The following is a 25,551-nucleotide window of genomic DNA, read 5'->3' on the forward strand; positions in this document are numbered from 1 at the left end:
AAATATTGCAGCTACCTTGTAAATAAACCATATGCACGAGCTGAAAAATCGTCGGTAATTATAAGTTATTCGGCTAATATATTTTACGGGAGAATTACATGGGAATTACAAAAATCCGATCACTATGTGGAGCAGTAGTAACTGTAAAAACATCGGCGTGGTGGTGTTACTGCTGACAGTGAGAATTGTGTCTTTACTTGCTCTTAAAGTACAGGAAACCGAAACAAGAGATGCGACGATTTTGGATGGATTATGGAATTTTAGAAAAGCGGACATGTTAAACCCCGAAGTCGGATTTGCTGAACAATGGTATCGGACTTCATTTTGTCCGCCGATGGTATGCACTTAATACAGTATACACACAGTTGCGATGTTTCCTTTGCAATCAGTTTTTTACTTTGCTGTTTTTCGCCATCCAAACATTAATACAGTTTTGAGCAAGTATCAAGCCCAATCAAACTCTAAAAATATTTCTGTAAAAGCTGATTTTGTGGATCATTTCAGACAAAAAGCTGTATAAAAATGCCGGTACCGTCTTCGTATAACGACATTTCTCAAGACCGTACTCTTCGCGACCATGTTGGTTGGGTATGGTACGAACGCCAGTTTTTTGTCCCTTTCCATTGGTCATTCAAGAAAGAAAGGGTCGTCATACGTTTTGAGAGCGTCCATTATTTTGCACGCGTTGTACGTAATTGTGTCTTATATTGTGCGCATATTACAGGCGTAGCCATATTTTTTGCACAGTAAATAACAAATAAAGTGACTATGTTACAGTGGATAAATGGCCTGTTTGTAATCGAGCACGAAGGGGGACATCTGCCCTTTGAAGCGGAAGTGCAGCGAGCGCTGAACTGGACCTCTATTAATCGAATTACCGTGGCGGTCAATAATACATTAACGGTAGGAGTATGTGTTGCATGAAAAAGTGCACATGAAATATTCGTAATTGTACTATACAGTACACATAATACAACGTTTGATACTGTTTTGTTTATTGTTCCGTTGTTCGGTTTCCTCAGCCCTTCACTCTTCCTTGTGGACGCGTAGTATACCCAAATAATCCAGACAGGTATTGACTAAACAAACGCAGTTACGTAAGATTAGTTCAAAATTTGTACTTACATAATAATGTTATTAGTTTATATATATAATAGTTTGTGTGCCGGATAAAGTGTGCATGCAAAGTGTTCAGGCATATCTAAAAGTTATCTAAAAACATTTTATGAAATACAAATATTATAAAATACTTAAAAGCAATGGCTACGTACCGTTCTTTGCGGTCACTCCGACAGACGGATGCGTTTGAGCAAGTCAATCCAGTTTTTTATCGCAAGTTACTTTGCCAGTGTAGTACGTTACGGTGGAATTCATGATCATGGAAAGCGTATTTCAGGAAATGAAAACAAAATTAATTGCATTGTGATTTTAGTTATCCTCCTGGTTACTTTTATCAGCAGCTCATTTTTGACTTTTTCAATTACGCGGGCATTCACCGTTCCGTCAAACTTTACACCACCCCGCTGCACTATATTTCCGATATATTTATTGTCACCACCGCAAAAGAAGGTCTTGAGCCAAGTAAGTTCACTAATTCGAGGATATGCCTCATTTAAATCAAAGGTTATAATGCAGTTAATAAATCAATAAATAACAAAAAATAACCACTACTATATTTCATACAACACTTCACTGGAATAATTTATGTTCTAACCGAAGTTGTTTCAGTTACGGTAGTTGTGAGGTACACGTTATTTAGGAAAAGTAGAGTCAAAACCGCTTCTTTGTTACTGTTATGTGATATTTCTGACTTTAATATTGGTTTCTTCGTGTTTATGTAGACTCGATGTATATTTCTCATTCCACTTTGCATATTTCGGTCCCTTTTAAGATACCGCGGTACAACGTTTAATTTGGGAACGGTTTTTCAGCAGGTCTCGTTCGGTTTAATGTCTGCTACAGTGAGAGCGAAGCGGACAATAAAATAACAAGGAAGTCGGCAACATGTGCAGTACAGATGTTGGACGCCCATGCAAACGTGGTAGCCCGGTTGTCGGAGTGTACGGGCGAACTTGTGATTGCACACGCACGCTTATGGTGGCCATTTACAATGGATGCAAACGTCGGTTACCTGTACACATTGAAAGTACTACTTGTTTGCGGTATTTAACGACTAATGACCGCATAAAACAATATGAATCAACATCACTTTTTCTTAATTTCCAGGTTGAGTTATCGGTTGACGAAGAAATCGTTGACGTTTACAGGCAAAAATTTGGACTGCGGACTGTCAGAGTTGGTCACGACGGAATGTACATTAACAATCGCTTCTTTTACTTCCGCGGTTTTGGGAAGCACGAAGATTTTCATGTATTTAACCGCACAAATTTCCACAGATCCTAAATACTTTTATTCCCGAAATATCCGTGGATATGCGGTATTGGGTAGTTAATTTATATTTTTATCAGATATTCGGCCGAGGATTCAACTTGCCGGTAATGATTAAAGACTTCAATCTGCTGCAATGGAGTGGTGCAAATAGCTTTCGTACGTCGCATTATCCATACGCGGAAGAAGTTCTAGATTATGCCGACGAACATGGGATTGTTGTTATTAACGAAAGTCCAGCTGTCGGTTTACAGTAAGCGCTTAAAAATGGCACATGAATTTGTACCTACTTATAGTTTTATAACTGCGATATATATAACTTCCGCGACAATTAAGCAAACTCTTATCACAGCGAACTGGTCTGCGAAATATACCACTCGCAGCTTGCGTGATATTTTTGATTTATTTTTTGCAGCGAATTCCCAAATGAAACCCTCAAACATCATCTAAAGGTCATGACCGAGCTGATTCAACGAGATCGTAACCATCCGTCTGTGATTATGTGGTCAGTAGCGAATGAACCAAAATCCTACGACAAGGGCAGCGAATTTTACTTTCGGTGAGAGACATTTCGTTGTTCACCGAAACGTTTTCTGTTTGGTACTAGTAAAATTCTACTTAATCATTTAGATAATTTATCCGTTATTCTGTTGATTTTCGTTGATCGCATAAGTATATGGTAGCGGTTTAGTGAACTATACAATTGCAGCACTGTTATCAACCTTACAAAATCACTGGATGCAACGCGACCGGTTACTTTTGTAATTGGTGGCAGCAATGCTTCTCTGGACAAAGCGGTACACAATGCAGATTTCCGTATTACTGCCGGAATTACTCTAACGTTTTTTTCTGGATGCTGGAGAGCGGAGACAATCAAAAAATACTGCCTGTTATATTTATTAGGCTGGTCTGGTAGACATCTTATGCATTAACCACTACTTCGCATGGTACAGTGATCCAGGAAAACTGCAGCTCATACCATATCAGTTATCGCGCGATATTAAACTGTGGGCCAGTCGTTTTACGAAGCCAGTGATTATCACGGAATACGGCGCCGACACAATCACAGGACTGCATACGGTGAAAATTTTACACATAAATAGTTGTCACAATTATGCAAATCTTTGTGATTTTCCAGAATCCATCCTCAATGTTTTCCGAGGAGTACCAGACAGAATTCATGGCGCAATATCATGGTGTGTTCGATCAACTCCGCCAAGATCAGATTCTAACCGGCGAAATGGTATGGAATTTTGCTGATTTCATGACTGACCAAGGTACTTGCGTATTAAAATAACTGTCACCAGCTAACCGTGTTGAATCGTCAATTGATCCACACAGAGGTAAACCGTGTCTGGGGCAACCGGAAAGGCGTTTTTACCAGGGAGCGTCAACCAAAAACGGCTGCACATTTTCTTCGCCACCGCTACTGGAAACTCGCAATGGATATCGATCGGATGGTCCAGGTTGATCTTGCTCCACGCTCTGTTGATGAGCACCTGATTTGGAAATACGAGGAAGTTGTGAAATGGATTGAGTAAACATAATTTTACAAGACGATAATCCACCTGGACAACTACCGTTCACTAATAATGTAACCGAAATTATCACAAATATTGCAGTATACACACTTGTACAATGTCTCGGAATTACATACGGTTATGTGAATATGTAGATATGCCATTGCTGTTTATACCTTGCCTTGCATGATGTACTCTGTATTTATCAAAACAGAATAAAACTAATCATATTAACCTACTTGTGTAAATTCTAGCCCACCCTTGGCGGCTCAATAATTTCATTAATTTGTTTTTGTATTGTGGCTTCTTGTTCTAGCAGCCTTTCCAGCTCTTGTCGTTTCCTAAAACCACCACAAAAAGTTTCAGCAAAATACAGTAATGTTACAATTCACCAGTAAAATATTTGCGCACATCTCGTAGTCGCCCTTGATTTTTTTGATTGATGCTTCGATGCGTTTCCTTTCAGGAGAAAGACCCTCTTCCAGTGCTGATAACAATTGTTTTGCAGAAAATACCTGTTAAAAAATCAAAATCATTCACACTTGTACGATATTCTTACTAGCAAGTGAAATCGAAACACTACCCAACTACTATAAAATCATCAAAGACACAATCATAACATCATTCCCGTAATAATTACTGTAATGCGCATAATATGCTGTATTGTAAGTATATACACCAACAGCTCTACGGTATGTCATGTGGTAACCCTACAACGTGCTTACACTGAACGTGACGCGGTACTGACCCAAGGTTAGGTAAATCAATTTACAAGAGTTATTATTTATTAATATTTCTTCTGTTTACAGAGTGTATACTGCGACAATTCTTACGTTATTTCGTTGTTTCTCCACCGTTTCGACGGATTCCTTCGCCATTTCAATGATATCATTGGATCGACTCAGCAACTCCCGAATTCCTTCACCAAAGAGTTGTCATAAATTTACGAAGATGCTCAATGAAAAACGATTACAATGTAATAATGAAATAATATGGAAACCATGCCAACACCATAATTTGCAGCATAAATTGCGAGCGCAACCGTAACGGAATATTTTCAGACATGCCGGCAGACGGCAAGCAATAAATTAGCTGGCCAAAATGTAAATTGTGAACAGACATCATCGATTAAGATAAATTATGCCTTTTTATTGTTTTTACCGTCAATATATTGCTGCGATCGTTCCACAACATTTTTGGAGTCCGAGGAAATGTTTGAGCTGACAAGCGCAATCTCCAGAGATGAGTTAAAATGCAGGCCGAATTTAACAGTGTTATCGGCTTCCTCGCTTAAACCATTCATTTTGAATAGCAAAACGGGATTTGATTAACGAGTGAAGAGTTTGTAGAGATTGTAATTTGTATCTGTAGAGATAACTTCAGATTTTGTCGGTTAGTCATTAATATTTTTATTTCTGTACTCTGTAGTTACACGGAAATATGCTTCCCTTTTCCAATAAGGAGACTTTTAACGTACGTTGTTGCTTTCTTGATCGATATAACGGTCACGTCAGGTACTTACTTACAAACTTAGCATCTGATGGCTAACCTGTAAGTACAGTACACAATATAACATATTGAGTATTACAACCAGAAATCGCGGAGCCGATCGATAATATTGAATATTTGTACGGTTCCCTATATATCTGTACATAGAGTGAGTAGGTATATATTTTAATTTTCACGGTTTTACTTTTCACACATAGTCTACGATTCCCACTTCCGCAGCTCCGCCAATCTGTTCCAATTATTCCAGCATTCTCGTTTTTTGCAGGATTTGACAACTTCACAAAATCAACCATTAAGTGCAGCAATCTAATGGCGCTGCAGCGAAAACTTTCCGATGTCATTGTCTCCTGCTTTTTCGCCTGTAATAGCTTACTCGTAGTTTATTTTTGCGTTTCAACGTGCGGCGGTGAAATTGACCAACAGTAATAAGCTGTGGCATCACGTAGTGTCAAATCGCGCAGTTTAATGACAAATCAATGCAACTCAAAACCAATTTCCAAGTGCAGGTTTTTAAACATAAAAACTTGTATTATATTTTATTTATTTCGTCAGTCCATACAAAAAAACAGAAGATGGAAACTGCAGCGTACGACACTGTCACCATTTATTACCAACTGTTACACATCACATACATCCACAGTTGATCCACTGCGATCCAGGAACTCCACACACTTCGGCAGTGCATCAATCGAAGACAAGATCCGTTCATCAATCGAAGACAAGATCAGTATGCACCGTTCCCGTCTATTTTGGTCGGCAGGCGGCTAAGGCCTTGACCGCGCTCTGCGGCTCCGGCTTCTCGGCCACAGCGTCCACTGCATATCCTAGAGTGCGCATCGCTTCCGCAGTTGTCGGACCAATGGCCGCATACTACGAACATCAGAGATGAGTTTTTTTCTAACAGTATGCGAAATCAGTATCGACTGTCCAAAACTAACCTTAGTTTGCTTGAAGGCCAGCGACTCCTGTCGCAAAATTTCATCCATAAACTGGATTCCTGATGGACTGAAGAACAATACTGCATCCGGAAATCCCTACATCATAGCCAAAATTGGGTAACATACTTGTATTTTACTTTAAGATGTTTCGATTAAGATTTTTGTTGCTCCTGTTTTCACAACAGCGCTCTCAAAGTATCGTTAATATGCGTACGTACACGACCCAATAAATACTATGTGTTCGATAGATTTTGCACGTTTTCAGACATTTGCTTCTGCTTTCCTGTGCAACTAATTGTGAGCATATGCACATTACAGACATTTTAACCTGTGATTGCAGCGCTTGCTGGACTAGCGATACGAGCTGCGGATGAGCGGATGTTTCATAGGACTCAATATATTCCACAAATATTCCTAAAACAATTAATATTACAGGTGGCCACATAAAACAGTAGAATTTTAATACAATTTAGCGCCACCTTTTTCATCCAGAATATTTCTCAAAGATTCCAATCGAAGGTTGCCACAAGGAAACAAAAGACGTTCAGTATGTTGCTCCTTTCTGCCAGCTATTATTTCACCTAAAGCTTTTTCACTGCCGGCTTCGGTTTCGGTAGGAACTAATCCAAGTGCTCCTAATGCAAAACTGCCTGGTCACTTCACAATTCCTACTCGTAGGAAAAAAGGTCTTGACTGAGCACTTACTCGCGACTGCGGCAGTGCCTTCGCCGATGGCATAAACGGATTTCGTATTCCAGGCTGGACAGTGCGTATCCTTCCAAGCGTTTTCGTTGCCTTTTGCTGCCAATGCTAGAGCTTCCACTCCGCGTGGACTGGTTAATATTAATCCGGAATACTGTTCCGGTCTGAAAAGGGCATTTTGCAATTCCGGCACGCCCAAATATTGGAAGTTTATCACGGGAATCTGAACTACGTTCCACCCGGCCTCTTTCAAAGCCTGTTCAACAAAGACCACGAAAATTAACATGCTCTTATTCTCTTCAACCTTTTACATCTCGTGTAATTCAACATTACCACTGCAAATAATTAGAGTCTCTTCTGCGTTTTAGACCAAACGAAAGGAAAGTCAACTGGTGCCTATTTTGCTGTAGGCACAGTTTCCACTGGAGGAAGCGGATAAATTAAATAAGTTACATAACAGGCTTTATCTGTTATAACTCTCTTGGTTCTATCTGGTCGTATTATAGCATTTAAATCATTACTAACGTAATCCTTCCGTTTGGTTTGTCTCACACTGTACGAGTACTCGGGATTAAAGAGACTGTTTCCAATTAGCCATAGGCCGTCTTTATAGCTAACTGTAACTGTTAAAGAATATATGGGACGCTTTACCTGCTCGTACGCATCCCCATGGCCAACAGAACTGATAGCTTTGAACATAAATAAGACGGGCAAGGTCTTCCTAAATACAAAAAATGCAAAACATGCAAGACAACTAGCAGTGTCAATGCAAGTGCACTTTTACAGTGACACTTACGGCTGGGTTTCGTCGTCCAAATACAGTCTGTGTTCTCGAATATAATCCACAACCGACATGGTCACCAACATGCCGATGCAGCGCCCTTCTTGAACCGCATTCCTTCAAATTAAAAGATAGCTAACTACCAAAATCCAACTATAACCCATAAAAACTCAACTAACCGAATCGATGTCGACGATACGTTGTTCTCAAACCATTCCGGCACAATTATGACACTATCCTGCAACAAATGTTCCGGTACAGATTGAAGGCGACAGAAAACAATAACAAGGACACAGTATTGAGTAACCACGCAATAACATGCCGTTATCAAAAACAGATTTCAAATCAAACTGCAAAATTCAATGGAAGTAAGACGAAGTACGCATATCCGTATTTTGAAGTTTAAAACTATATACATATGAGGAAACAAGCAAATTGCAATCATCCATACTAAGAGTACTGTACAATAACCGCACACACAATACGCCTGTGAAATAAAAAAAGTTACTTCAATATTATGAACGTAAGTCGAATTCTTGTTGTATAACTTAAATCATCAATTTTTAAATTTAATTTTACAAATTTTCAAATCTACGTAAAAAGAACTGTATTCAGTTATGGAAACGACGCTATTAACAATGGCGCTGTCGAGCTCGTCCACCCGCGAATTAGCGGATGGTGAATTATTAGGAAATAAATCTAGAAATAAAACAGTAATTACTCACGCGAGCTTTCGATAAGCGGGGAGAGCAGCGAATGACATCCTCGACTGCACTTCCGGCCCGGGTGACGCACACCACGCCGTGGTTATTCAGAATAGTATCCACCTGAAACACACAAAGAATTAAAAATAAACCTACCATAAACATCTCTGAAGCCTAAATGCTACAATCGGTCTGTGGTTGCATACTGACTTGCGATTCACTCCATAATCCGGGCACGGAAAACGACTGCAGCACATCGCTGCCACATAGTAGCATCACTTGGATGTCTTGCTTCTCACTGCCACCTGCGAGTTCGGGAAACCATTCTTCTGGCTGACTATTCACCATCTGCCGATGGTATTCTAATGATTCCAGGGTCCGCTGCCAGTCCACCTGCTTGGTTTCCCATTCGGACAACCTACCGTGTGCGATATTGCGAGATTAATTAGAACTACCAAAGAAACACACGCAAAATCGCATCATGGAACTGACTTGATCCAAGGCACTTTGTAGTCATTCAGGGAAATTTTCACCATGTTCACACGGTGTTCGGCGGACACCAGACCCTGTTGTATACAATTTTTAATGTATGGTCGGTAATAAGGATAACAGAACTGGCATTAATCATTTACTTTCTTGCGATATGCATCGTGGACAGGGGATACTAATCCGCCGAGAACTTGCCATTGGAGTTTGTTATACAGGTACTCTTTAGCCAAAACTGCAAGCGAAATTTACTATCAATTCACTCGTTCAAAATTTATGGTCGAATTTGCAAGTAAATCCACGGAAAAATCCCTACGGATTAGCTGCGTAATCCCAGAATTAACGCTTCCGGTCCACTAACGCCGTAAGCAGTATCAAAGCAGCAAACCTGCACCCGCTATCGTGTAGCGTTACCTACCAAACATACGAATGTGCATAAACGTGATGGGGTTAAAACTTCCAACACATAACAATACCACTTTCTTCATTTTTGAAGAAGTTGCACGCAGTCAAGCGTGTAACTAAATTAAGGAATCAAACTAACGTTTAATCGATAAATTCAAACTAAATAAAATGGACAAAAATTACTGAGCTGTAAAAATCGATGGTTAAGCTCTATTTTTGCTTGTAGACTTGCAAGTTAATACAGCATTGTTTTCGTTAGGGTATTTCGGTGCGTTGCCGAACGAGCGATCAGCACAGGGTGAGTGAGACAGATTTAACTATATCCGGTTGAATCCAGGCTGTCAAATGTTGCTTTTCGCGATTTATGAACTGAAAATCTTACTGAAAGTGAAGTTAGTTATTGAATATTTGATATAAAAAGACTGAGGAGGAAATTTATAAACCTGAATCAGCTATCCAGAAAAGAGGAGTAAGCAAAGAACGGCTATAAAAGTATCCACGAAGACCATTAACTGTGTGGTGATCAATAATGTCAAACCGGTAAAAATAACCAACACCCTAAAAATCCTCTTTTGCTCGCTACGCCACGGTAAGCAGTAAGCACCCCTTGAGGGATTTGCAAGCGTCGGGTCTTGCTTGCTACAAAGTACAAATAACAAACGAATCAAAACATGTTCCAGTTCCCTGGATAAGGCTGAGGTCGAAAGTTCTTGGTTTTTAAATTTTACTTTACAGTTTTACTTTTAGAGTGTACAGATCCTTTACTTTTCAGTTTTCATTTTGTTTGGCTTACACCTATGAGTAATAATCCATAGTACTGTGGAGATTTTTAGTTACTTAGTATTTTGTAGTACTAGTATTCTTACTCATAATGTTTCGCAATCGATTTTGGAATATTATTGAAATTTCTCAACTTTGCGAGCGCTCAGGAGTTGTGTCGAAATAACGATGTGAGCCGAATGCAGAAGTATTGAAGTAGACACATTAATTAATTTTAATTTTCTCGTTTTCTGGTTGATTTTATTCACGGCAAACCTTAACGAGAAAGCCTAGACGGAATTTGGACACTCAGGAGTAGCGGTATTGTTAACTACCAGACTGATTGGTCCACGCGTGGCGCGTGCCAAGAGCAGTATGTCGTCAAGATACGATCGAAGGAAGCAGCGCAGTCCATCTAGTAAGTTTTGCGGTGGTGAACTGTTGATCTCACACCGAACTCACACCGAACGGTAGCTCTTGTCGCCATTACTGACTAGTATGGTGATGCGGGTGTGATTGCTTAGGTGAGCGCATAACGCGCGAGTCTGACAAGCGTAAGAAGAACGTGAGCAGTCCCGCAAGAGATAAAGTGGGTTCCCGCATATATGAGATCGGCGACCCCACACCCAGCACTAGTCGCGATGCGATTCCCTCCACATCTGGCTCATACGGGTCCAGTAGTCGCAGCCGAACGAGTGGTGGTGCCACTACGCCAAAGCAAGATAGCGCACATCAGATGGTTAAAAATGAAGCCACCGGGCAGCCGAGAAATAGGTTAACGCGGCAGATCTTCGAACAAATCCCCTTTCTGGAGAGTGATCCTCTGAAAGCTCTGGAAATGCTCAAGAAAATGGTACAAGAATCAGGTAGGATTGCGGAATGTATGGTTGTGTGGAAGCTGATCGTGTTGAGTAGATCAACAAAATTTTAGTGTGTTACTACCTACAAAACGAGTACAGTACAGTATTGCGCAATTCCGGGATTGCACTCTGAACTTATGAGCATTTTGCACTGTAATTGCGATGCTTTAATTTGGTGTTATGGTTTTTCACACGTGTGTCATGTATGCAACGCTTGCTTTTGGTAATCACGGTTCTCTTGTGATTTGCAGGGTTGGAAACATTGTATGCTAATGTAAACGAAAACACAAGCCGTGCTCGCGACTTCAGTGACAGGATTGCGGGTACGGATCAACATGAAATAGCGCTTTTTATTTACTGCAGAAAGCATTGCATCGACGGGATGTGTAAAAATATTTTAATATATTAGAAAATCTGTTTTCTGGTCTCATGGGGGTGATTAGTTTTTTGATTATATTATTACTACTGTTATCAAAAAACTTGCCGACAGAAGCACCCTGATCAGGATGAAACTTGCTACTCCTCTATGTAATTTATTGTTTATTTTGTTTTCATAGAGTTGAAGAGGAATGTGGACAGTATTTTGAAATTCATGATGAGCGGGAAAGCTTCCGAACAGGAAAAGTTGGAGAAATACCGTGAAATGAAAACAATTTGGGCCAAAATCCATGGATTAAACGAAGCTAAAGTTAAACTCACGCAGAACGCATATGATATGGTACGGGGTGCGCGTTCCGTTGTGCGAAGAACAGTAATATGCAATTATGCATGTGTGGTGATAAATCTTTCAGGTTGATCGGGTAATACGCCGCCTAGACAAAGAACTGGAAGCTATAGTCAGTGAGATTGGGTCGGGGAAGTCTTCGTCAGCAGAGAAAAATCAACGTAAGCTTACTTGTTAGCACTAATCTTATATTTTTCTCGGAAACAGTTCAGACGCAATGAATGTTTGTTGTAACCGATGAGAAAATTGCGCAGTATTGGTGTCCAACAGCTGTGTCAAATGTTTTTAATAGATATTTTATATACTCTACGAACTGCTACCTCTAAAGGCTTGGTTACCGGAATACTTACCTGTAGGTGACAAAGGCGCACTGGACGAGGGTCCTGGTCGAGCACGGGTGCGTGGAGCTGATCCGTTCGATATGCCTGTCGATCCCAACGAGCCTACCTATTGCGAGTGTAAACAGATCAGCTTTGGTGAAATGATTGCTTGTGACAATCAGAGCGTAAGTATTTAATTTGATAGTTACGGTGCTTAATTAAAGCATAGCGAAAGGTCAACGGATTTATTGATTTGTGTTTATTCCGTGTTCAGTGCCCGATTGAATGGTTCCATTTCGCTTGTGTTGGACTGACCAGCAAGCCGAAAGGTAAATGGTTCTGTAAGCGCTGCGTGGCCAGTGGGCAGAATAAAGTGGGAAAGAAAAAGAAATCCCGTTTGGGCATCATTGAAAAGTATGCGTCAGCCTCAGATAAAAGTGAAGTGGAGCACATTCTCACTGCCTCCGATTCAGATTAGCCATGAAACCTTATACACGTTGGTGCTGGAGATCTATGTCCGCTGTATTGGTTTTGTCGATCTCTCTTTATTCGAAAGTTTAATCATGACACTTTTTATGCCATCCAATAATGTGCTTTTAGTGGATTATGCTTGTTGCTTTTATGGTGTGATCGTCAAGTGCCACTATACTCCTGGACCTTTTTAGTGTGTTCTTTTATCGAACCCTTCTCTTACAAGGGCTTTTTAGTGTTTGGTTGTTGATGTGTTTTACTGGTTTTTCCTTTCCTCCTTTACCCTTTGAAAATTTTTGTACATCTGTGTTGATGTTTTAGCCTGTTGGACTTTTTTTCGAATTCCAAATTGCTGTACAATTTCTTGTTTACAAAATAAAGGATTAACCTTGGGATCTTTGCGAGAGCGAAACTTAGTCACAGTGGACGACTCATCGCCATCCGTCAATGTTTATTGCAGTATAAACTACTCGTGTAACCTGCAGCAAGAATGTATGGATACTACGTAGTATAGACATAATTATGATCCTGCATTGCAGCCGGTAAAAGCTGCTCTAAGTGATCTTTGATGCACATAGTCTCAAGATTTTTAATTCCGATAGACTTTAGTATTGGCAGTTGCAAAAGAGAAATTATCAATTTGAAGATTTCAACGATCAGATAAAGATCGACTTTTTCTCATAAAGATACACTGTAAATTGTAAAGAATTTTTGCACAGTTGCGAAAGCAGTGAAAATTAAGTACAGCGCAATAAAGCAAGTATCAAACACAAATACAGGTAGGTAGGTACGTATCTACAACCCTGAGCGGCCACTTGGATTAACAACAATAAGAGTAGCGTAACATTTCCATAGAAAAGGCAAATCACGAAAACACTGCCGCAGCCATGACGTCACCAGTAAAAAAGGAACAAATAAGAGCTCCACAGACCAAAACGGTTGCACATTCGTCGGTCTTAACAGCTCTCCCCCAGACTCCTCCAAACAACAAAAATAAAACCAGCATCTCCAGACCTCAATTTTCGGCTAAGTGAGATTACAGGGAAGTTATCCACCGCATGGCGCACTCTTGCGTGCCAGTGGCAGCGCTTCATTTCTTGACCTCTGCGCAAAATTTATACTGCGCCTTGTTGAAAGGACAAGGCAGGTCTCCGTTGCCACGAACGAATAAAAACGGTAATCTGCTGGATAACGAACCAGTAACAAACATTTTAAATGCTGGAGCAGTGTTGAGAATTAGCTAGGATGCAACAAGGATTATGTATGGTGGCGCCCAGGTAATCGTGACGACGGTCGACCTTTTTCCGGATACAGTTTGGCGTCGCGTTGAAGAGGGCAATATTTTTCTGAAAATTAGAGAACCCAAAAGGTTCAGTAACTTGCTAACATATCTACCATCAAAAACTCATAAAGAAGAACTTGTTATCTTATTACCGGCTTCTTCTGGATCTAGCTGCTTCTTTCGGGGACAGTATTCTCCAATATGCCCAGTTACCCCGCAATTATAACATGACACAGGCTTTTGATATAGCGGAACTGACTGAGCCGGGAAGTTCGGAGGATGCATCGGCTGCACCATGTAAGGAACATGACTGGGCAAACGCGGGCCATTCGGTCCAGTTATGGAATAAATACGTGGAAATGCTCCAGTGATGCCTGGTGGTAACGGGTTATTCATATGCACAGGCCACTGCTCGGCGTTGGGAACTGCATGGCGAAGTTCTTCCGGTTCGGTGGAGTTCCTCTTGCCCACTCCGGCCATATCACTCCGCATGTTTTCGGGGAAGAATCCGGCAACCGGTGCCACCACGTTTGGTCTAATGGGCATACTGTCGCTGGGCAGGCGTGGAAATTCCGCAGTGGAAGACATCGACTGCTGAGGTGCCAAGCCCTTACCACCATGGATGGCCGACTTCTCGACTTTCGGTGTTTCTGAATGACGTTTCTGGAGATCACAATGTTCTACTGAGTTACTTCGGGGAATCACAGATGGCTCAGCCGTTTTCTTCGGAGGATACGTTGGGGAGGATACACTGCAATCATAAAAATTTCTCCCAACATTCTCATTCATCCGGGCCGGTACGGACGGAGCTTTTGGTCTGTGATTGACCATTCCACCAGGGAGTAAAGGAGACTGGACTGCAGCAGAAAGCGGCGGAAAATTGGGATTATACATAGCCGGCTTCTGCGGGTTTTTCTCAACTTCGACGAAGGGCGCTGCAGGTGGATGTGGATGTTCGTAATAGCCATTCGGTAATCTGTCGGCCCTAACCAGGGAACTAAAAGTTGCAACCAATTTTCTTACTGGTGCTTTACAGTCATCAGGTGTTCTTACCCAGAAGCGGTTATGGTAGGCTGGTGTTCCACAGGGTTAGCATTAGCTGCCGGGATTAGGTCCACTTTAGGCTGTTCTGGCTCTTCCTCTGTCTCCTGCCTTGCCAGTTCGGCCTGTTCTTCCGCCTCCTGTAATAGCTAATTATTTCGAATCGTAAAATCAAAATCAACAACCATACAAATTGCAAATAAACGAACACATTACAACAAGAAGTTCCATCTATACTGAATTGCAGCAAGTATACGAAGAAGTATAAAACCGGGATAATTTCATGATTAGTTCAAATTTTAATAATAAATATGGCCTTTGCGTTTAATCGCAAATACCGTATTCATTAAAGACTGTGACGACATATTACGATACAGATCCAGTAACGTCGTGATTCATAATTTCTTTGTGTTTGGACTATTGGTTTCATTTGTATTAGAAAAAATTTAGAGTATTCGTGCATAAATGATAAACTGTTATGGTTTAGTACTTTCACAGGGAACCTATCTCTTTTTGATAATAGAAATACAACTTTATAAAAACTTTTTTTCTACAGACCTTCAATGCTTGCAGTTTTTGCGACAGAATTTTGGAGATATTCCAAATAAACAACCTATTGTCGAAGCGGAAAGCGGCATGACGTGCGACCATAATCGTGATGAGGATCAACTCCCGCAGCAGCTTCTGACTGTCCCCGTTGAAATTCCACGTTCCCAGTTCGGCGCGCTGTAGCACCCCAAAGAAGATATCGGCACAATAGAAATTCAGGGGGTGCAACGCCGACAAATCCACAATAAACTGGCGCCGCAACCCATCGTTCGCCATCACGTTGCGCGGATCGTAGTTCTCATAGAAATGCGACAAGCGTACAAAATTATTGGCCTGATTCAGTGAGTTGGTGTACAGGGATTCATCCCGCTTGAGAAACCCGTCAATAACGCCGTGAATGTAGCGCAGCTCCGTGGGGAATAGACTGTGCATCAGCAGATAGACGAAATCAATGCGCTCAAATGTCTCTAGACCGCGAGCCCAGGCCAACACCTTGGCGGATGTGTACTCGCTGGTACTGGAGGACGCTCTCGACGACATGGCCACAGTGATTCGTAATCCGGGTGATCAGCGCTATGCTTAAGGAATTTTCAGTTCGTTTCCACGTTCGGAGACCTTTCAACTTTAAAGATCACAATGTCGAAAACAACAGCAGGCTTCGCAAAATAAAAAAACGGCAAATTCGTCTTGGAATGTTCCGGAATGGCAGGGAATGAATAGACTTGTCTGAGCGGGTGTGTGGTAATGAGTGGCAGAGTAGGAACTGTCTGGCGCGTCGTCTCAAAAATGGCCGTCAAACGCAGCCTGCTAAATCAATATCGACATCACCAGCATGCAACACGTTTTATCGATATCAGAATGGCAAGTAATATCTAGTGCTTCACATATTTTAAACGAAGTATTACGAACAGTAACTAAGTTTCCAAAAAATCGAAAGGAATCTATCTGGTAGTATAACACTGATTGTACTGTAACAAAATTTAACATATACAGCGCTTACTGGTTAGTACTGCAGCTACCGTAATATTACAGCACAGTCTTATTAGAGCCTACAACACGTTTACTCACTGGTGTAGTTGTGTTCTTCCCGTTCGGATGTCTTCCGGGATACAGGGCCCAGAGAACAATACTACACAGGAAAAGAGTGTAAATTCATCAGCCGGAAGGGTCTAAAACTCGAAACTAATGGCAGATTTGTTATCAGGAGTCAATGGTAACGAACTCCAGGACTCCTAAAGGAGAAACCTCCGCTAAATTATTCACGAATGTGTGACGTACAGACGGCACGGCACAGTGGCAAATTATCCCGGCCCTAATGATTGATAGTTTGTCCTAGAACCCAAAGCAGCAGCAGCCCTGCGAAATAATAAAATCATCGACTTATATTCGTCCAGAATCTCTGAAAAGAGAGTCGATAATGAGAAGTGGAAGAAGAAAAGTTTAGTTCGGGACTGATTTGTGAAGTTTTAAATTTTCATTTCATCGGGATTTTGACCAAGCGATGAAATGAAAAGCGATAAAATGATTTTCACGGGCACGGTGTGGAAAGCCAAAAGTGTAACGAACGGCTTTCCAAGCTAAAGATTCCGTTTGGTGCATGCGCCACTTGTAAAAAAAATAAATTTACTGTAATAAATATATTTTTTATAATTCGTTTCTCTGTCTTTTTGATAGCATGTTTGAAACATTCTCGCGTTTGGGATTTGGTAGAACTTTATTATTAATTATTCTGAGGATAAATTTGCTTTTTGTTGCTCTCACCAGAATAGTTAGAGTAGCGATTTTGCGAGACACATAACAACTTCAACTTCTATCTGAATCTACCGACCGATTTCTTGTGCTGAGCAGCTGAGCTCCTTCAACGTTTTCGAACGGATTACCGCCGAGGGCTCTCAGCATATTTGTCCCATTATAAACAGGGAGCACAAACGTAAGCAGAAACCCTTTGGATTTAGTATTCTTAGCGCAGGAAGATATGACCTGAGAGCGGTTTACCTGTTTGATTTGCATAAGTTGTGCTTAGCCGATGTTAGTAATCTACATAACACTGCATCGCGACTTTACAGTAATTGTCAGGAATCGTTTTAAGCAGCATTACATCACCGATACGATGTCTGTCGATTTCGCTCTCATCCTTTCTTGTTCATCCTATGTGTCCGATCTAGGTGCTGATTTATCTTCATCGCGTATTGGCTGCCGTCTGTGAATTTCCTAAGTGGAATTCCAAACAGTCAGAACTGGATCAGCCAGTGTTGCGATTATGAGCAGTCTCCTGTCGCATTCGCACCGTAACTCGGCATCTTCATCCAGTGCATCATTGGGTTACGCTTTGCCGGACACAGTGTCATCCCAGAGCACCGAAGAACATGAGCCGTTTACGGAGGAAACCTGTTGTGTCAAGTTGCGTAAAGTGGGCCGCAGCACTGACCAGGTGCGCGGCTTATCCGCTTGGATTTTCCATCATCGTTCCCATCTTTCGCGTGTCGCTAAATTATGGTTGGCGGAGCTAAAAAAAGGTTTGTTTGATAGATATTGCCGTCTGAATTTTACTTGAAGAATAATAAATTTTTTATTCTTCTAGCACCTCCTGGGCGCCGCTTAACGCTATACTATGTGGCCTATGAAACCTTGGCTATTTGTAAAAAGAAAAAATTCGAGAAGGGATTTCCCTGTTTTCAGGCGGTTCTGCGAGAGGCGACTGTTTATTGCCGGTGCGTCCTTTAACTGGTCCGAATAATGCTCAATTTTTTTGTGCAACTGCGCATTTGTACTAGGGATCGTGAATGCAAGATCGGCGTCCGGAAGGTGTTTGCCATATTCAAAGAAGCCCAATTCTTCAGTGATGACTACCTCAAACAACTCCGTGATGATCTGGAGAAGGGTCGTTCCGTTAGTAATCATAATAAAGTCGTCCTCTTGGATTTCGAACCCGGAGTGATCAGTAAGATCCATGAACAAATGGAAGAGTTTCGAGAAGGTACTCTTAAAATAGCAGAACGGAAGTACCGGGAGAAAGAATCAGATTTGGTTTTTGGAGACGAAGTAATTGGCAAAATTAAAGGTGGGTGTGGTGCGAACAGCGAAACCGCTGCGGCGTTTGGAAGTTCTGTGGGTATTTTCGGTTCAAATCAGTATAAAGGGTTTGTTTTTTGTTCTGCAGAACACGCCGTGGGAAAAGAGTATTTGGCCCGCTTTGACGCAGCATTTCAGCATATGCGGGATTTAGAAGATGCTCGCGAACAAGACCTGAAGCAGTCGTATGATCTGCTTAACCAATTGGAATTGCTCCGCGTTTTTTACAGCACCACTTCTAAAGAGGCGGAGAAGGTTATTGTGGCCTATGGCAATTACGAGCGAGTAGCCCAGAATGGGATGTCTCATCTGGAGAAAGCTCAGCGACTGCTCAATATTCCGTTACCAAATTTGGTTCCCGCAGAACCTGAAGCTGCGGACGTCGTCGATATGGAGCTGTCCGACGATGAAGCCGACGCGACCAAAAAGCCCGTCGGATTTCTTGGAGAAAAACCTGTTGACGGTGCAGCAGAAGTCAACCAGAACACAATGGCGCCAGCGGATTCCTCTCCTTTTAAGGAAAACCCGCGACTGCCTGGACTTAATAATAATCATTTTGCTGCCTTGTTATCTAGTCTCCCGGTGGCACCACCGATTGCCCTACCGTTGCCTTCTATTCCGGTACAGAGCATACCATCCCACACTACACTCCTTCCTCTTCCACCACCATCCCTTCCGCCTTATGCATACCAGCCTCATTCGGTTCCGCCACCAAATTTTTATGATCAAGACGAGTACGAGGATGATTTGCCCGTGGAGCCTTTGAGCACGGGATTTCCGTTAGAACGATACGATAGTAATCCTTTGGTACGCGACCACAGACACGAACACGATGATTATGATGAATACGACGAAGACGATTACGATCACAACGAACAAACAAATCGCCCTCGGTTTGATGATCAGCCGGGTCCTAATAGACCGTTATTCATTGACAGTTCACCTCTGATGGATAACATCAGCCCCCCACGACATCCACCGGTGTCGTTACTCGGCCCGCCGCCTACGACGCCCACGCGACCGCCGTTTGAGATGCGTTTCAGTCCTCCCAGTCTGAGACCGCAAAATATGGGCCGTAACGACTTCTCTCCGCCTCGCTTCCGACCTGCTCCACCAAACGGGAAACCTGCTCTCCTCAGCAATCACCCTTCGCCACAAATCCGTCAATCTGGCCAGTATATCCAATACATTCCCGCCTCCGCAGTGTCTCCGGGATCTCAGCGTATGCCGCTGTTGGCTTCGCCAGTCGGTCCGTCATCACCGCATTTTGATCAGCATTCACTATCAGGCGATCACAACGAACCGCAGACTCCCTTTCAGGGCCGCGGTCGAGGACGAAGAGGGTTCGGCGGTCGACAGACATCCGAAGGACGAGGTGGAGGTGGACGTGGGCGGGGCGCAGGAGGAATGAACGGCCGGGTTGAGGACGCCCATCCTGCGGGAACTTTCAGTATTCCGTCTCTGGCGTCTGGCAGTGGACGCAACAGGGAGCGAACTGGTGGAGCACAGCGTGGGAGAGGCGTAGAGCACATGAGGGGGCGGGGTCGAGGAGGTCACTCAGGACCGTGGAAACCTCAGTTTGATGAGGACGACAATGAAGGAGGCTGGTGTGCAGGTGAATAGATAGATGTTCTTTCTTTCTTCATAGTGAATACGACGTTACGGAAAATTTTTAATTTTACAGGTACTGGATCGAATTTGATTCCGGTTGTTACCACTCAAATGCCGAATATTGAGCCTGTCGGAGAAAGTGTGACGGATCGCTTAATACGCCTGGCTAATATGAAATGATTAATAAATATTGGCCAGTCTGCGGTTTTCTAGTGTGCTGCCGACTGCAGTTTACGAGGATTGTTATTTTTCTTCGTTTTCACTACATTTGTTTTTTCGTGTTAATGCAGACCGAGTGGTACTTATTTATCATCGGCAAATGGCTTGTTTTGTATTGAGTGACGTATTAAACAAAGCCGAGATTTTATGTGTTGGGAAATTAAAAAGAAAGTGTACCATGCTGCCATGAAGCTGACCCGGTGCTTTCATAGTGTAGAAAATTTATATTTTTCGCTTCAAAAGGGCACAGACCTTTTGTTACACTCTGGGGTTTCAAACAGTTACAGAACAAAACAGAAATTCATTGCCGGAAAAGTTTCCATTTCTTTGGCTACAAAGTAGGCATAATATAGAAAACTGCCATAACTTGCACTCGCACGCCAGTTTTTCGTACACTGGCGTACAGTACAACTATGTAAATTTAAACTTCCCAAATACTGCGAGCCAAAACTCGGTTAATAGTGCCGCTCAAATGGATTTCCGCCGGATAACGAAAAAATCGGGTCCAGTAAATCACCAAGGAATTCGTACGCCTGTTCATAGGCATTCACATAATTTTAAAGCAAAAAATATAAGCGGCACATTAATGACGTTCATGCTAGATTGGTATTAACCTGAATGGTCGAATAAAAGCAGAACCGCACCACATGACCAATTTGTGCTGTGTCTTGAATATCCTCGTACAGTAAGCTAGTAGTGGCAATCGCGGTGCAATCTGGAGTAACTCCTGTAGAAATTAAGACAAGAGATAAAAGGAAATTCAGGAAACCTAAAATTCACAAATGTGGCAAATTTACCGTATGCATAGCCCATTTTCAACTGCTCTAGTTTTCCTTGCAACATGCTGGATAATTGGCTTCCAATAATTACACACGTTCCGAATACCTAGAAACAGACACCGGCACATAATCCAACGAATACGGCAAGTCTGGGCAGTACTGCAATTTGGATGCAGTCTATGATATTCCGTACTTTCGATTTATTTATTTGGTTTCAGTCTTGCAGATACAAAAGAACGCACTGTGTATTTTCCCATGGCTGCCGGCAAAATTTGTCCACCATGACTTCGATGTTCCAGTCGAAATGCGTCATGAAAGATTGGCTTCCCATTTTTTGTGACAGCTGTATCGCTGGCAATCCTAAACATGCACAGATACCTGGTCGCTCATTGCCACATCGATGTTTCAGAAGATCAGAAAAAAGTCGATGCCAGTAGTAATGTGCGACAACATCGCTTTACTGCCGCTCTGTCAGCCTCTGTGCACGCAGTTTTGCACTTTAATTTGCAACTTTCAGAGAGCTAGCGTAATTTAATCACTTCTTACAATTAAACACGTCTTTTATCCCGTTAAAAAATTTTTGAAGTGCAAAAAAATTTCAGCACTTAAAATTAATACAGGATTTAATTAAAAATAATATAAGAGCAAACCGAAACTGATGAACTCTAATTATTGACAATAATTATTGACAACTGATATTTTTTATTGACAACCTTACGATTTCTTTTTTCTATATACCTTTTTGCTGACCAGTGTTCACGCAATGTCGCTCTGCCAGCGGTGTACCAGTCCAACAGAATAATTTCTGAAGACGCGTCGCTGAGAATGACTTCCTAAAAAAATTTTAATCAGATCTTATAACCATTTTGCCATCAAGCGGACACTGTTGTTCACCTGTTTCTGCATGAACACTGCATCGGCATACACCATAATGGGGTCCGGCATAACGATTAGCAATGCATTTTCGTCCACAATGTATTGCCAGTTTTGCTTTATCTCCTGCTGCCCTTCACAGGAAAAAGCCTCAAAACACCAAATTGTCAGACTAGTTAGTACTGTTATTATTATTACGCATAAAACCCAGTAATGAAATATCAAATTGGGATAATCAAATAATGCCCACAAATAAGGTTTACCATAATTATGTACATTATGTAGCGTTCGAAATTAAATAGATAAACATAGTTATTAACAGTTACGACTTGGAGATTCGCGGTCAACCGATACACATTCCTACCTTACCATATCCTAGCGAAGTATACAAACAGCGGCAGCGATTGCCGACGGTAATACGGCAGTGGACATCATCTCCCCCAACAAATCCCCCTCCGAACTGCATACCATACAACCACAGGCATGATGACGAAGTGTGGGAACCGCGCGGTACCCAGAACTTCATTGGGTACTGGTATCGCAACTGCTTGGTTCGGCAGCGGCTTCTAGCTGAGACGAGAAAAAGAGAATTGGATTCTGTGTCCGCATCAAAACGCACTGTACATTTATTGTTATTTGAAGCGAACCCGCTTTGTCAAGGATTTTATAACTGCGGCCATTTGTCGGTAACTTTCCTGATCTGCTCGTAGTGTACAACACGCGACAAACTACAACTTCATATGATGCTGGTTTACCTTCATGTTCATTAATACTGCTCCTATCGGCGTCAACGGAAATAATTTCGATATCGCCATGGAGTGAAGGAGAACTGGAAGATAATTTGCATTCCGATATTTCCATGGCGCAAGTAAAACTGTATCAGCATGCATTCATCCATAAAAGAAGACACTCACATTCGTGTAAGAAGTCAGAAGTTAGCACAACATGTGAGCACGCCTGGCTTATTCTGTGCTATGAATGCAACCAGCAATTCGACAGAATCTGGTGTTTTAAACCTGAAGACTGAAGTGGCATTCGCTATAAGAATACGATACAAATATCTATAAAGGTATGTATGTGCAATCTATCAGGGTCAATTGATTACTGATGAGGCTTCGACACTGGTATTTGCCGCCTTGCCGGTACGATTGATTTGCCGGTTCGATAACTGCCTTTTGCGCATTGGTATAAGAATTAACGATAAGCAAGAAAACAAGTTGTAATTGGCTTTATGGAGAACAACCAGCAAGATTTCGATGCCTTAGCACTTCACAAAGATTTTTCATTGCGAATCGTAATACATATCAAACAAACGAAAGCGCAACGAAAGCGAAAGCGCAAACAAACAAACAAACAAACAAACAAACGAAAGCGCAACTTCCTGCCGAAGGTCAGAGACGATTTTCGAGCATGTAATAAGACCGGAAGTAATTTTTTTCGTTCATCGACAAGAGCAAGCGAGACATCTGACTGGTAAACGGACGCGGCGGCTCTAGCTGATAGCGCTGACAAAAAAAGAAATTATTTAAAAATTTTTATTAACGATCAACCGTTTTCTAAACCAGTACTTAGGTAATTAATTATAAATCCTTTATAATAAAAGAATAAGAAGGTGCACAAAAATCGTGTCTGTCTCCCTTTTCTGAACAAAGTTAAGAATTTTCAAAGATTTACGTTAAAACAGCCTGTGGCATGGGCCACCGCACGCGTGCTTCTGTTACGTTGTCACTTGACAACTGGAGGGTCCACAAATGGTGCAATGGCTGTAAAATCACGAATAAAATCAAGTAAGAGGCAGTTTATCGGACCTGACTACTTGCTACTTGCTACCATTTTCGCAGGCGTGGTCTCCCGTAGCCGTTTTGGTAGCAAGTAGTTCCACAAAATGAGTTTATGCTGGCTGACTACTGCTACGTAGCTGGCTATGTAGCACCGACTACGTAGCGCAACTGTCTGCATAAACAGACGATGCTATTGGTAGTCGTGACTAGATTGCTAGCTCGTAAGGACTATGGATAAGCCATGTAGTAACCTCTTGAGGTTGCTAATCCATATACCAACTTCGCAGATAATGCGGAAAAATTCGATACAGTACACAATAACCATTAAAAAGTTTGAAACCAAGTTCGAATTAACAAACACGATCATGTAATGAAACGTTTTAAATTTAAAATTCAATTTTTTAACTTTTAAATTAAATTTGAAAGTTAAACTGTATTTTTTTTTAAATTCAAGTTCAAATTGGGAAAAAAATTTTTAACTTACAACTAAACCTGAAATTTCAAAATTAAAATTTTCAAAGATTTTAATTTAGATTTTGAAGATGAAATCTTGAAACAAATCAAATAAATAAAATGTTTCACATGTACAATAAATTAAAAAGTTAAAAGCGGATTAAAATAATTTCCAGAAAATAGTGTGAAATGTGGTGGCCAGTGGGAGAGCAAAAAGGTCGTAGTGAATAAGTCTTTATTCGCAATGAGACTGAACAAACAGAGCAACACAAACACATAAGCTGGTGAAACAATCTGCTGACAAGCAAGCTGACAAAGATGCAGAAGCTGGAGAAGTAATGGGCCAAGATCATAAGCAGAAGCTCGCTATATATACGGCGAATGCGATAGCGGATATGAACCGTTATGTTAGTCGGTAACGTCTAATCAAAGAGCACGCATAATAAGTAGCGCAATGGACAGGCATATCAAGTAGCGCAATGTACGGAAGCATGTAGATGAACAGCACATATACTGTGAAATATACAATATGCTGTGAATAGCCGTAGGATATCTCACATAATCCTCTCTTTAGCTGTTGCACGTCCTCGCTGCAACCAAGGTCTTTTCCACACGGGTGGTCAACAGTGGGCAACGTTAGCGTATGTTACAATGCCATTATCCGTTTCTTTCCGGTCGCTGAATTATAGGGAAGTTGATAGGGTCGGGTTCAAAGGTAATCCTCCTCTTCTTCTGTCATATATCGGTTTGACGAATATGCACTATTCCCGCAAGTACAGCAATTCTGGTCTTCACCTTCGTATTCAACGTACTCGCTGTTTCCGGAATATTCCTGCGCGGATTTTTTAGAGTGACAATAGTAAACATCGTCCTCATCCTGATTGGTACGTTCATCATCATCGTCATTTCCATCGTTTTCATCGTCTTCTTCGCTGTTGTTGGTTTCTTCGTGATACCAGTCGTTGTCATTGTAATCAGCATTTTCGTGATTACCATCGCCTTCTTCATTCCAAGCGTCGTTATAGCCCTGGTTATAGGCTTTATTGCAAGCATTCTTGTTTTCTTGATGAGCATAATTATAACCGTCGTCGTACCCAGCTTGGTAGCCTTCGTCGTAGGCACTCTCAATCATTTTATTAAAGTATCGCAATCCGGATTTCTTCAAATAACCGGTATCGGTTTGCTGATCGTATTCCATATGATACATGCACTGCTGCAGCTGCGGTGTTTTCTCTGCATGCATTTGCTGGACCAGGTCGAAAAACTCGTTCAAAAACTTCCTCAGGGCTGGCTGAGTTTTACACAGTGGTTGCATGTAACTTTT

General features: G+C 41.7%; 7 protein-coding genes across 16 annotated transcripts; 3 read left to right on the plus strand and 4 right to left on the minus strand.

Moving 5' to 3' along the window:
- The first annotated feature begins 46 nt into the window (after window positions 1-46).
- On the plus strand, window positions 47-4,214 carry LOC129584523 (beta-glucuronidase-like). Of its 3 annotated transcripts, none has more exons than XM_055476714.1 (13): window positions 47-337; window positions 505-687; window positions 778-903; window positions 1,023-1,072; window positions 1,433-1,581; window positions 1,932-2,122; window positions 2,227-2,370; window positions 2,469-2,641; window positions 2,804-2,947; window positions 3,098-3,185; window positions 3,292-3,468; window positions 3,527-3,665; window positions 3,730-4,214. In XM_055476714.1, the coding sequence occupies exons 1-13, from the start codon at window positions 125-127 to the stop codon at window positions 3,927-3,929; spliced, it is 1,977 nt and encodes a 658-aa protein (XP_055332689.1). In that variant the 5' UTR covers window positions 47-124; the 3' UTR covers window positions 3,930-4,214. The 3 variants fall into 3 exon arrangements, with proteins under 3 accessions (XP_055332689.1, XP_055332687.1, XP_055332688.1); XM_055476712.1 differs by having other exon boundaries at window positions 1,932-2,146; window positions 3,730-4,213; XM_055476713.1 differs by having other exon boundaries at window positions 1,935-2,146; window positions 3,730-4,213.
- On the minus strand, window positions 3,280-5,320 carry LOC129584525 (uncharacterized). Its single transcript, XM_055476715.1, has 5 exons — window positions 5,070-5,320; window positions 4,742-4,827; window positions 4,320-4,423; window positions 4,148-4,249; window positions 3,280-3,887 (listed from the first exon to the last, which is right to left on the minus strand). The coding sequence occupies exons 1-4, from the start codon at window positions 5,209-5,211 to the stop codon at window positions 4,159-4,161; spliced, it is 423 nt and encodes a 140-aa protein (XP_055332690.1). The 5' UTR covers window positions 5,212-5,320; the 3' UTR covers window positions 3,280-3,887; window positions 4,148-4,158.
- A 517-nt stretch (window positions 5,321-5,837) lies between these two features.
- Window positions 5,838-9,519, minus strand: LOC129584544 (uncharacterized). Its single transcript, XM_055476740.1, has 13 exons — window positions 9,447-9,519; window positions 9,175-9,263; window positions 9,035-9,108; window positions 8,753-8,960; window positions 8,564-8,665; window positions 8,018-8,076; window positions 7,854-7,955; window positions 7,709-7,778; window positions 7,061-7,313; window positions 6,835-6,990; window positions 6,684-6,769; window positions 6,356-6,451; window positions 5,838-6,287 (listed from the first exon to the last, which is right to left on the minus strand). Exons 1-13 carry the CDS (start codon window positions 9,514-9,516, stop codon window positions 6,162-6,164), a joined length of 1,491 nt encoding a protein of 496 aa, XP_055332715.1. The 5' UTR covers window positions 9,517-9,519; the 3' UTR covers window positions 5,838-6,161.
- A 581-nt stretch (window positions 9,520-10,100) lies between these two features.
- LOC129584662 (inhibitor of growth protein 4-like) lies at window positions 10,101-12,960 on the plus strand. The gene is made up of 7 exons (XM_055476924.1): window positions 10,101-10,610; window positions 10,717-11,058; window positions 11,304-11,375; window positions 11,610-11,770; window positions 11,844-11,937; window positions 12,133-12,281; window positions 12,371-12,960. Exons 1-7 carry the CDS (start codon window positions 10,568-10,570, stop codon window positions 12,572-12,574), a joined length of 1,065 nt encoding a protein of 354 aa, XP_055332899.1. The 5' UTR covers window positions 10,101-10,567; the 3' UTR covers window positions 12,575-12,960.
- A 189-nt stretch (window positions 12,961-13,149) lies between these two features.
- On the minus strand, window positions 13,150-16,933 carry LOC129584566 (uncharacterized). Of its 5 annotated transcripts, none has more exons than XM_055476779.1 (6): window positions 16,718-16,933; window positions 16,508-16,568; window positions 15,449-16,243; window positions 14,903-15,030; window positions 14,002-14,846; window positions 13,150-13,913 (listed from the first exon to the last, which is right to left on the minus strand). In XM_055476779.1, exons 3-6 carry the CDS (start codon window positions 15,977-15,979, stop codon window positions 13,825-13,827), a joined length of 1,593 nt encoding a protein of 530 aa, XP_055332754.1. In that variant the 5' UTR covers window positions 15,980-16,243; window positions 16,508-16,568; window positions 16,718-16,933; the 3' UTR covers window positions 13,150-13,824. The 5 variants fall into 5 exon arrangements, with proteins under 5 accessions (XP_055332754.1, XP_055332753.1, XP_055332752.1 ...); XM_055476778.1 differs by having other exon boundaries at window positions 15,449-16,246; XM_055476777.1 differs by having other exon boundaries at window positions 16,508-16,933.
- Window positions 16,934-17,073: 140 nt separating this feature from the next.
- LOC129584619 (regulation of nuclear pre-mRNA domain-containing protein 2-like) lies at window positions 17,074-20,516 on the plus strand. 2 transcript variants are annotated; one of them, XM_055476852.1, is made up of 6 exons: window positions 17,074-17,369; window positions 17,605-17,955; window positions 18,021-18,150; window positions 18,214-18,500; window positions 18,600-20,126; window positions 20,196-20,516. In XM_055476852.1, exons 2-6 carry the CDS (start codon window positions 17,700-17,702, stop codon window positions 20,300-20,302), a joined length of 2,307 nt encoding a protein of 768 aa, XP_055332827.1. In that variant the 5' UTR covers window positions 17,074-17,369; window positions 17,605-17,699; the 3' UTR covers window positions 20,303-20,516. The 2 variants fall into 2 exon arrangements, with proteins under 2 accessions (XP_055332827.1, XP_055332828.1); XM_055476853.1 differs by having other exon boundaries at window positions 18,214-18,416.
- A 47-nt stretch (window positions 20,517-20,563) lies between these two features.
- Window positions 20,564-23,017, minus strand: LOC129584647 (uncharacterized). Of its 3 annotated transcripts, none has more exons than XM_055476899.1 (8): window positions 22,749-23,017; window positions 22,358-22,563; window positions 22,015-22,143; window positions 21,859-21,953; window positions 21,363-21,480; window positions 21,139-21,226; window positions 20,956-21,068; window positions 20,564-20,874 (listed from the first exon to the last, which is right to left on the minus strand). In XM_055476899.1, exons 1-8 carry the CDS (start codon window positions 22,852-22,854, stop codon window positions 20,797-20,799), a joined length of 933 nt encoding a protein of 310 aa, XP_055332874.1. In that variant the 5' UTR covers window positions 22,855-23,017; the 3' UTR covers window positions 20,564-20,796. The 3 variants fall into 3 exon arrangements, with proteins under 3 accessions (XP_055332874.1, XP_055332875.1, XP_055332876.1); XM_055476900.1 differs by having other exon boundaries at window positions 22,015-22,127; window positions 22,363-22,563; window positions 22,749-23,016; XM_055476901.1 differs by lacking the exon at window positions 22,749-23,017 and having other exon boundaries at window positions 22,363-22,495.
- Window positions 23,018-25,551: the final 2,534 nt, after the last annotated feature.

Source organism: Paramacrobiotus metropolitanus, unplaced genomic scaffold, assembly GCF_019649055.1.
Source record: "Paramacrobiotus metropolitanus isolate TYO unplaced genomic scaffold, Prichtersi_v1.0 Parri_scaffold0000014, whole genome shotgun sequence".
Lineage (NCBI taxonomy): Eukaryota > Metazoa > Tardigrada > Eutardigrada > Parachela > Macrobiotidae > Paramacrobiotus > Paramacrobiotus metropolitanus.

Excerpts from the sequence above, each read along its gene's own strand:
- LOC129584647 (XM_055476899.1), bottom strand. The coding sequence starts at position 22,854 with ATGGAAATATCGGAATGCAAATTATCTTCCAGTTCTCCTTCACTCCAT. Across the intron at positions 22,564-22,748 it reads CAGTATTAATGAACATGAAG|CTAGAAGCCGCTGCCGAACC; the intron begins GTAAACCAGCAT and ends TTCTCGTCTCAG. Across the intron at positions 21,069-21,138 it reads GAAAATGGGCTATGCATACG|GAGTTACTCCAGATTGCACC; the intron begins GTAAATTTGCCA and ends TAATTTCTACAG.
- LOC129584566 (XM_055476779.1), bottom strand. The coding sequence starts at position 15,979 with ATGTCGTCGAGAGCGTCCTCCAGTACCAGCGAGTACACATCCGCCAAG. Across the intron at positions 15,031-15,448 it reads AAAAACTGCAAGCATTGAAG|GAGGCGGAAGAACAGGCCGA; the intron begins GTCTGTAGAAAA and ends TAGCTATTACAG. Across the intron at positions 14,847-14,902 it reads CCTACCATAACCGCTTCTGG|TTCCCTGGTTAGGGCCGACA; the intron begins GTAAGAACACCT and ends TGCAACTTTTAG.
- LOC129584544 (XM_055476740.1), bottom strand. The coding sequence starts at position 9,516 with ATGAAGAAAGTGGTATTGTTATGTGTTGGAAGTTTTAACCCCATCACG. Across the intron at positions 9,109-9,174 it reads ACGATGCATATCGCAAGAAA|GGTCTGGTGTCCGCCGAACA; the intron begins GTAAATGATTAA and ends TGTATACAACAG. Across the intron at positions 6,991-7,060 it reads AGGCACTGCCGCAGTCGCGA|GAGCACTTGGATTAGTTCCT; the intron begins GTAAGTGCTCAG and ends GTTTTGCATTAG.
- LOC129584619 (XM_055476852.1), top strand. The coding sequence starts at position 17,700 with ATGAGCAGTCTCCTGTCGCATTCGCACCGTAACTCGGCATCTTCATCC. Across the intron at positions 18,501-18,599 it reads AGTAATTGGCAAAATTAAAG|AACACGCCGTGGGAAAAGAG; the intron begins GTGGGTGTGGTG and ends TTTGTTCTGCAG. Across the intron at positions 20,127-20,195 it reads TGAAGGAGGCTGGTGTGCAG|GTACTGGATCGAATTTGATT; the intron begins GTGAATAGATAG and ends TTAATTTTACAG.
- LOC129584523 (XM_055476712.1), top strand. The coding sequence starts at position 125 with ATGTGGAGCAGTAGTAACTGTAAAAACATCGGCGTGGTGGTGTTACTG. Across the intron at positions 904-1,022 it reads CGGTCAATAATACATTAACG|CCCTTCACTCTTCCTTGTGG; the intron begins GTAGGAGTATGT and ends CGGTTTCCTCAG. Across the intron at positions 2,147-2,226 it reads GTTACCTGTACACATTGAAA|GTTGAGTTATCGGTTGACGA; the intron begins GTACTACTTGTT and ends CTTAATTTCCAG.
- LOC129584662 (XM_055476924.1), top strand. The coding sequence starts at position 10,568 with ATGTCGTCAAGATACGATCGAAGGAAGCAGCGCAGTCCATCTA. Across the intron at positions 11,376-11,609 it reads CTTCAGTGACAGGATTGCGG|AGTTGAAGAGGAATGTGGAC; the intron begins GTACGGATCAAC and ends TTGTTTTCATAG. Across the intron at positions 12,282-12,370 it reads TTGCTTGTGACAATCAGAGC|TGCCCGATTGAATGGTTCCA; the intron begins GTAAGTATTTAA and ends TTCCGTGTTCAG.
- LOC129584525 (XM_055476715.1), bottom strand. The coding sequence starts at position 5,211 with ATGAATGGTTTAAGCGAGGAAGCCGATAACACTGTTAAATTCGGCCTG. Across the intron at positions 4,828-5,069 it reads ATCGCAGCAATATATTGACG|GAATTCGGGAGTTGCTGAGT; the intron begins GTAAAAACAATA and ends TCTTTGGTGAAG. Across the intron at positions 4,250-4,319 it reads ATCAAGGGCGACTACGAGAT|GAAACGACAAGAGCTGGAAA; the intron begins GTGCGCAAATAT and ends TGGTGGTTTTAG.